The sequence below is a fragment of the Eulemur rufifrons genome, chromosome 30 (assembly GCF_041146395.1).
Source record: "Eulemur rufifrons isolate Redbay chromosome 30, OSU_ERuf_1, whole genome shotgun sequence".
In the NCBI taxonomy this organism is placed as follows: Eukaryota; Metazoa; Chordata; class Mammalia; order Primates; family Lemuridae; genus Eulemur; species Eulemur rufifrons.
In genome coordinates, this window is record NC_091012.1 from 134,729,800 (window position 1) to 134,739,259 (window position 9,460).

Sequence of the window (9,460 nt, forward strand, 5' to 3'; positions counted from 1 at the left end):
CAATATCTAATTCTGATTATAATGGATGTGAGAAGCCCCACACAGCCGAGAGGCTCAATGTCTGTTAAGACTTTTCATGTTTCCCTCGCCCCCATCCCGGCCCAATCCTTGCACACACAGCCCAAAAGCCGTGTTGTTCTCCTGAAAGAATAAAACAGCTTTAAAATTCCATCCATTGGAAGATTGGAAACGTGGCTGTAATGGTTGAGAAATTTGCAAGATTTCAAAATGTAGCCGGCTCAGTCCCGGGGGTTCTTTAGTGAGCCTTTCTTTATTTCCTCTATTTTTGCTTTATTCATCTTGATGGATGCAAAATTTCACAGAAGCCCCATTCAAAACTGTGACCCTCAGCACTTACCTAAGTTCCCTCGGCCTGTTTCCTCCTGGGAGGTAGGGGGCTGGGGGAGGGACACAGTCAAAAATGCCATGGCTAGGGTCTCCTTCAATCAGAACATTCTCTCATTCTAATGGTAAACCCAACGTCCCCTTTGTATTTGTGAAAAATACTGTCGACTCCAAACTCCTACATAGCAGGAGCATAAATTCCCACAGTGATTCATAAATACCCCCAGCCCTTCTGGGAAGATTCTCTTGGGAAAAATAAAGAATCCCCCATCAAATAAAAAAGAACGCAGCCTCTCCCATGCCCATGTGCAGCAGCTAAGCGTACAGAGTGTGATATGGGCCGAAGCTTCTGAATTTCCCCATCTCACACACCAAGCAGCCCAAAATCAATCATTACCAGATTTTGAGTTTAATTTTTTTTTTTTTTTTTTGCTACATTTTAGCTTTGTCCTCCCAGGAGAGAAAGGTCTTCTCTTCCATGACTTGATCTCATGAATCACCCCTTTCTTTAAATGCTCCTCTTTAAACTGAGGAGCACTGGAGTTGTGTTCATTTCTTAAAATCTTCTTTCATCTTTGCATTGTTTGAAAAACACACAGAGCAAAAAACTTCGTGAGACTCGTTTTTATTTGGGCCTTGGGCATTTTCACGGGGCCCATACCCTTCCTTGTAGGCAAGAAAAGAAACTGCAGGGCTCCAGGCCTGTCTCCATCTTGAGATGGCTCCCAGAACCTTTGTGCTCACCCTTGTCTTCTGCACCCAGCAGGCCGTGGTGCCTCAGGTTTTGCAGCGGCCTTTGAAGCAGCGGGTGCACACCCCTTCCCTTGCAATGCAAAGCAGGGCTTCTATGTGCCTGTCAGCCTGATTATCTAAACCACAGGTAAATGGTTTCCTGTGCATTTCTCAAAATAAGTGTTGAGCGAAGGAAACGAAATCAACCTGTTTAATAATGATCAACAATTTTCCCTCCCCTGCCCCTTCACAAACGATATTTTCATAAGTAGGGTTTTTAGGGAAAAAAGCTTAACTTCTTGCACATTTGCGTTGTAAATATTAGCTTTGCAGAGATATTGGGTGAACTTGCATTCTTAAATGCTGTTATTTCGGCTTAGTAAAATTGGTGATCTTATTTTCAAAATAACTGCACCCTTCTTCACAGTACCGAGGAATTCATTCAAATACCTTTGTTAAGAATGGTGTTACCTTACTTTTAATAATTGAGTTATTCTCCTCTCTTCCTGCACATCAAGTGGCCAAAATTAAGGGCTTTGCTTTTATCCACCAGTAAAATTAAAGTACTTTAAATGATTGAGAAGTTATCAAAGACTCAAGAAAGGCAAGACCTGGGTGTGAGCCAATTAATTTCCGCTGGATTTAAACTTAGTACAAATTTCACCTCCTGTAAACCCAAAAGATCTAATCAGTATCCTTTAAATCCAAATATCATTCATTACCCAAATGAAGAGAATTCAATAAATTTAAAATCATATGCATTAATAAATGCATTTATCATTTTATTAAAGCAATTTTAAATATTGAATTCTAATTAGAGATCAGCCATCCGACAATGAGGAAGCCCTAAATTTCTTTTTAAAGAAGCTGTTTAAAATGTAGTTTCTACTTTTACCTGACAAAACTGCTTAAATTCTGTCAATGCTAGTAATTGGTCAAATAACCAAGTTCAATTTGCTGCCTGAAATAAGATAACTGTAAATTATCACCTTCATTTTCTTGAGCATGTGTGGTAAATTCAGTGTTGGGCTTATCAGAACCCAAGGAAGTTAAGAACTGCAAACATATTTTTATTAAAGCTCTCATACAACTCACACTATGAAAATTCGGTCTAAGAAAATGATCTCTCAATTACCTAGTATGGACAAGGTTATTTCACATGCCTGGGTGAAACCCACTTCAATGCCCTTAGGGGATGTACCAAACCACCAGATGTCTACCACTTATTGCTCCCCAGTGGACCAAGAGGTAGACCTCTTTGCAAAGGGTTGCTCGGCGAATAAAACCACTCCTTCCAGACACCAGCCACGTTTTAAAACTTTTTATTTGCATATTAAAAAAATTGTGCATTCCAATAATTAAAATCATTTGAACAAAAAAAAAATGGCACTCTGATTAAACTGCATTTTACAGCCTGCAGGAAACCTTGGGGCCAGCTTGGTTTTAACTCTAGATTTCACCGTCGTCCCACCCCACTTCTTCCTTCACCAACATGCAAGTTCTTTTCCTTCCCTGCCAGCCAGACAGGCAGATGGGAAAGGCAGGCGCGGCCTTCGTTGTCAGTAGTTCTCGATTTTTTGATGAGAAAGGGGCAGCACAGTCATTTAAACTTGATCCAACCTCTTTGCATCTTACAAAGTTAAACAGCTAAAAGAAGTAAAATAAGAAGGCAATGCTTGTGGAATGTACAGTGCATTTTGGCGGCGTTCGCCTCATTACGACTCGCCTGCTTGCTTCTCCTGTTCAATCGCTGTGACAAGAGAAAAGAAAAAGAGATGGTGGGGCTAAGATTCAGTACGGCCTGGTATGAGGTTAAAGGACTTGCTTTTAAAATATCTTTTCATATCATAAGCATTTTCCAAGTGCATCTACGCAATTCCACAATGAAATAAAATATTTATATGGAACATAAGTAGATAAATGTATTTGTATATTAAGATTGCATATAAACTATCCCATTACTAAATTACCAAAGCCCTGTGTTTGCTGGCTGCAAAACAATTTTTAATTAACCTTTCCAAGCCACATTTATCACCAACTGTCGGCTCCTCCCCCGCACCCCCACCCGCAATCCGCCCCGTCCCAGCCTCCCTCCTGCCCCGCCTTTTCTAAAGAGGGGGTGGGGGGGTCGAAGCTTACTTTCTTTGGAAGGCAGTGGATTTTTCTCTTGCGTTTCTGTCTTCTTCAATTTCGACTTATCGAATTTCTCGATCTCAGCCATATCGGGCTTGTCAGACATGGTTGCAGAGAAGCTGCAAGGTACAAAGCCACAGGGAGAGTGAGAACGCGCCACCCACCCCCGCCTCTCCCTCCATCTCCAGCCCCAGCACCCCCCTCCTCCTTCCGCTCCCATTCAGGGCTCAAGATCTTCCTCTTTCTAGAGAGAGAAAAAAAAAAAGACACCCTCCCCGTATTTCAAAACGTAGGGGGCCAGAGGGAAGATCCTTCTCTCTCTCAAGGCCGAATCTTTCGGAATGAAGAAACTGATCATTACGGATTGTTAACTGCAGCATCTAAAAATTAAAATCTGGCTGGCACGAGTGGAGAATTGCAAAGCCACTTCCAAGTAGAAGCGGGAAAAATCGAGTAAAAATTCTTAAAATGGAGTCAAGGTCGCAAAAAGCGTGTCGATTTTCTAGATGTGGTCTCGCCCCCAAAATGCGGCCCTGTCCCACTTTCCCCTCCTCGCACAAAGGCGGCAGCTGCCGGGAACTTCCGACCACCGCCCCACCCGCTTCCTCGCCCTCGCCCTCGCCCAACAATGCAGTCGGTGGCACACAAAGCTGCTCCCCATACCCGCCAGTCTGCCCTGATCCGCACTTGGGGGCAATCCGCAGCCTCTGCACACATCCCCCTGCAAGAAGCACTTCAAAAATGTCGCACCGTAGCCCGGCGACCTCAGCCTGGGCAGAGCCGGCCCTGCAGGCCCTCGGAGACTGGGGAAGGAGAGCCGCGGCAGCTCCGGGCCGGGGTGGATGTGCGCTAGAACAAAGGACCTTTCTGTTCCTGATCGATCGGAGCCTCAGAGGCAACGTGGAATGCCTCTGCAGGGGAAAAACTAAGGAAGAAAAATGTCCCCTCAAAGCTGCACGGCAAAATGCCAGTTTTTTGGGTTTTGGTTTTATGGGTTTTTAGAAAAATCATCAAATTCCCGACCCCATGACCCAGCAGCTGGAGGGTTTAGCATCCCCAGCTCCCCAGGGCAGTCTTCCTTGGGACGCTCGGGCTCGGCTTTTGGAATGCCGTGGTCGGGATGCGGATGCCCAGGGGCGAGCGCGGGCGCGCAGCGGGCAGGGGACCCGAGGGCGTGGGGTAAGAGGCAGGGGCCCTGGGGCTCACCGGAGCGAGGCGCAAGAGCGAGAGAGATCCGATCTGTGGAGTGACCACCGCCGAGTGTCGGGCGGGGCGCGGCGAGCGCCGTTATATGGGCGCCGCTATGTAAATGAGGTGATGTCATCTGCAGGGCCGCTTAACTCCTTCGCGCCGCGTCGCGGGATCGGCGCCTGCAGGCCAGCCGGGCGTTTGGGGCGCCCCCGCCCCACCCCCGCAGGGCGCAGCTGTGCGCCCCAACCACCGCGATGGCGAAAAAAGAAAATGAGCGAAAGCCCGCCCTCCAGCACTTCCTTCGTAACACATTTTCCTCTTTTGTTTGTTTTATTATAACGAATTTTTGCAACAGCAGCGCAAATCTGCTCTTGGGGACCAGGGCCTGGGAACTGAGGATGTCGGTGGCACCTAGGGGAACAGGCATTCCTTTACTGTGAAACTGGCTTTGTCTACTGCAGACATCCCCACGCTAGGGCGCGGTGTCCCTCCTGGAGGGCCTCTCCCACTGCAGGGCACGATTCCTGTGACTCAGCTTTCCACCAGAGGAGGGCATCCGCCCCACCCGGCCCTCTTTGTCTTCCTCGCGGCGTTCACCTTCACTTGGGTGGAAGGAAAAGCTCCCTTACGGGAATTTTAAAAACAATTTCAGCACTGTAACATCCCTATTTTTTCATCGCTGTAATTTTTGTGAGCACTCAAGTCAAATAACCGTGCTGGGTGTAGGGTAATTTATCTGGAGTAGATAAGAGTACAATGCCTCCTTCCCAGCCAAATAAGTCAAGTTCAAGCTCTGCTATTGACTTACTGGCTGACAATGAGGAAGTTCTTTACCTTCCTGTTCCTTATTTTCATAAATTATAAAAGCGATTGCTAAGGAGGCCTGTGCTGAATTCCAAAGACTACAATCCCATTATCTCTAATATCTTAAGATTAAATTCAAAAATCAAACTCCATGTTTTGAGGGGAACGTTTTCAGCACCAGGGCGTCTCCAAAGTGCATCTGGAAACACGGGAGATTCAGGTAGAGAGGAGCTGTTTTCAAAATGGCACCTGGCTCTGTGAGTACCAGTGATCCACTTGCCACTGAAAATTAGTTACAAATACCATGCCGTGCGCCTGCACGAGGCGTGTGAAAGGCAAGAGGCCCGCTGGTTAGAAAGACGCCTAATTGTGATTATTTTTAAGAGACCCAAAGCAGTGTGCAAAATACTCCTTCTCCTTTTTTGCTTCCTGAAGAAATGTTTGCAGAAACCCCTTGCTAATCATTTTCATGGCAGAGAGGCTTTTGTCTCGCTGGGGATTAGAGTCAACTGTTCTATAGACCCATATATGCGCGGGCACGCTGAGCTCGGACTTCCCCGTTGTTTCATCTGCTTGACTTCCTTTTTACTGGGGAGGAAGCCGTGGGGGTGGACAGGGGCAGGTGATCGTCTGGGCCCCAGTTAATGCTGTGCTGGGTGGCTGACTTCCTGCCCTCCAAAAAGGGCACTGGACTTGTTGGAGCATGCACCGGATGTCACCTCTCTGGTAACACATCCCCCAGCCCCCTTCCTATGTTGACCCTCCTGGGAGCCCACTTCATTGTTGAAACACAGGAAAGATCTTGCGGGGTGACTTTTCGCTCACTCAGCTGGCAGCTGCAGTCCTATCGACGCCATTTCTGTAGGTTCTGCGATCCCGTTGCCCCTCACCTGGCTGCTGTGAAAAACCCTTTTCTTTCCTCCCAGTGTCTCCTGATGACAAAGGAATGCCACTGCCGTCTCATTGCTTCTTCTCCCAAGGGCTTTTCCTTAGGCCTTACAGGAGCAATGTCTCCAAAAGAGACAGAGGAGTGGAAATTTGTAAACATCTGGAGAAGTTTTCCAGTCTGGTAGCAAGCAGCCTTCCACTGTGCTGAGATATCGACAGGGAGAGGGCAGGTGGGCAGACAGCGAGGAAGGGAAAGCCAGGGAGGCAACTTGCCAAAAGGAAAAGAGTCTCCCATAACTGGGCTTGCCTGCCCACTGCTCAGGAGACCTAGAGAGGATGGAAAGGGAAGAGTGAGGCAGCTACAAGAAAATGCAAACGACAGGAATGTTTTTAAAAGCTGTGTGACTCTGTTCATGTGAATTAATCCTTCTGTGCCCCAGTATTCTCATTTGTAAAATGGGTTCATTGCAGTACTTAACTCACAGGGTGGTTGGGAGGATAAAACACTTGGGATAGTATGTGACAATTAGTAAGCTCTTTTGATTGTTAGTGTTATTTAGGATGGAAGGTTGGGAAAAAAATAACAAAATAATAAATATTTTAGTGTCTGGAATTAATTAAAAATTTTAGATGTCTTGACAGTACTCTTACAAAGAGAAATGTATATATTTTTATGTATTGTTTCTTTACAATTTAACATATTAATATGAGTATATATTAGTTTATATTTTCTCTTATAAAGTATTGATAAAAATGAGATCTTTTGTTAGTTTTACAGTAAATAAAAAATAAAAACTCCTGGTTGTTGATAATTTCTAAGGAGCTTTATATTTGTTTTCTCCTTTCTTTCATTGCCACTGTCTCTCCTTGAGGAGAGGTTTAAAGTTGGGGAAACTGAGGCCTAGAGATCCATCATTGGGATAACTCAGCTGGCAGCCACCCTCTGTTATACTGGCCAAAGGGGCACATAAAAGTTCTCACCTCATCCCTCTAGTCTGTGCCTAGAATTACTAGGAAGACTGTGAGGGGCAGGCCGCTTTGCTTTCCTCAATGTGTCTGGTAGATAGTAGTTGCTCAATAAACAGTTCTCACACTGCATTGACTTGACTTTCTTAACTGAGGGATGTACTTGAACTCAGCTCTTGAACCTGTGACTCCAGTCACCTTGCTTTCTTCTCCAGATAATTAAATCCATTTAGGATTAATGTGCCAGATGTCAGGATGTTCCAGAGCAATTCCTGCCCCAGGGAAGCTATTGTTTATGAGTGGGTTAGCATGTGCTGGGCACAACAGTTGAGGTGCGAGTTTTCAATCCCAATTTGAAGACACAGGCATGGAGGGGCAAAAGAACCGCCCACGAAAGGCCCTGGGTGACTCCAGGCCACACGGTGTGCTCTGACACAGGGCTCCCCAGTGAAGGCTGAGTACAGAGCCAGAGAGGCACCTGCCCTGCCTTCCTCATGTCATGGGCCACAGTGCCCCATGAAAAAGTGCCAGTACAGCCTGCCTTGAAGCATTGTCCGCTTCCAAGCCTGTGCCCAGTAGAACCAGGAAAAGGTGTCAGCAAATACTGTGTTTTATTTTGCTTTCCAGGGCGGGCCTGGCATAGAATTGCGGCTATTTCTAGCCGTGGGGAAACAGCCATTGAAGTCTGAGTTCATGAAAATTAATTCTATTATTTTTAACCTGTTTAATTTTGTGCAGAGAACTTACCAGAAAAAGAGGAGAAGGTAGAGGAGGAGGAACAGAACAAGGACAACAGCGAGGCTCCCAACTCTGCTTTCTCCAGCCCACGCCTCTCTGCCTGGGTTTCAGGGCCTCCTGCCCTCTGCCCCAGCTGCCTGCAGCCCACGTTCCCCTGTGGCCCCTGTAGTCTCCACCACTTCATCCGGGGCTCCCTGGCAGCAGAGCCCTCCTTCTACTGATCAGAATCCAAATCCTCTGAAAGACACCACCTGAGTGCTCCCTTAATGACAGGGAGAGGAAAGGAGCAGGAAGGGAAAGGATATTTAGTGGACTAGCTCTGTCTGGTACCCTCAGTTAAGCCCTTTAGTATGATATCTGATTCAATCTCACCTTATTAGTTCCCACCTACATTAGTGGGTACTAATATCCCCATTTCACTGCTAAAGAAACTGAGGCTCGGAGAATTTAAGTGACTTGTTCGAAGTCAAATTCCCAGGTCTATCATCCAAGTGCTTCCAATGAGGCCCATCTCTGCCTTACGTTTAGCTTGAATGCCGTCTTTCTGCAGGACTGCCCCCATGGAGGGAACAGAAGGCTCCCCTGCGAGAGTGAGAAAAGTGAGCAGAAGATAACAGGAAAGCAAAGAGGAGGGAAAGAACCCCCTCTCACACAGGGAATGCCGCGCTGCTAATTGTCCTGGTCGCTTGTGGATCTGACAGAAACTTAAAGGCAAGAAACTTAAAAAGGGATCTCCTTCAACCCCGGTTCCCTGCTGCGGCTTGAATTCTCCTCTACAACATCCCCTCCAAGTGGTTACTTGGCCTCCGCACAGCCAGGGGAACAATACCAAGGCTGAGTTATGCAGGGGCAATGAGTAGCTTAGTTTGGCGGGTGCTCGCCTAGAATGAGGGAAAGTGACAGGAAATCATGTTGGGAGACAGGCAGGGGCCAGGTTGCAGAATAATAATACTAACAACAATCGTGGCTGTAGTAACAGCGATAATACCATCAAACGTGTTTGGAGTGCTTACCATATACTGCGTTCCTCCCCGTCTCTCCATAATCCTCACACAACCCTGCGACAGAGGCATCATTAATTTCCTCATTTTGCAAATGAGGGAATCATAGAGCAATTAAATAACTCACCCAAGAACACACAATGAAATCCAGAGGCAGGGTTTGAACTCAGACTGGCTGGCTCAGAAGCCATCTCAATGAAACACTGCGCTTTTGTAGAATCCTAAGGCCTTTAGGCTTTGTTCTATAGGCCACATGAGGGTAAAGTTGATTGATATTCCATCTCAGTAAACCATCTAGCATTTCCATCATCAAAAGTTTTAAACATAGATATTGTAATAACATATCATAAACACGAAAAATTTGCCTGCCCCAATTTTCAAATTGTTTCACTCCAGAAATTCAATCTGCCCTTTTTGCCTCCTCCTACATAGCCAGTGCACTCGCAATAGAGGGAATTCTGTATCCTGAGCATTGGTAGTTTTCCTCAGCTTTTCACTACTTTAATATTTTTCCCAGTAGTCATGCCTATTACAGTAGTTAAAAAAAAAAATTACAGTAGGCCAGGCACGGTGGCTCACGCCTGTAATCCTAGCACTCTGGGAGGCCGAGGCAGGCGGATCGTTTGAGCACAGGAGTTCCAGACCAGCCTGAGCAAGAGCGA

General features: G+C 46.4%; 1 protein-coding gene across 1 annotated transcript; it reads right to left on the minus strand.

The window, feature by feature from the left end:
• Positions 1–2,382: 2,382 nt before the first annotated feature.
• TMSB4X (thymosin beta 4 X-linked) lies at positions 2,383–4,461 on the minus strand. Its single transcript, XM_069463400.1, has 3 exons — positions 4,417–4,461; positions 3,217–3,329; positions 2,383–2,827 (listed from the first exon to the last, which is right to left on the minus strand). The coding sequence occupies exons 2-3, from the start codon at positions 3,314–3,316 to the stop codon at positions 2,793–2,795; spliced, it is 135 nt and encodes a 44-aa protein (XP_069319501.1). The 5' UTR covers positions 3,317–3,329; positions 4,417–4,461; the 3' UTR covers positions 2,383–2,792.
• Between the last annotated feature and the right edge of the window lie 4,999 nt (positions 4,462–9,460).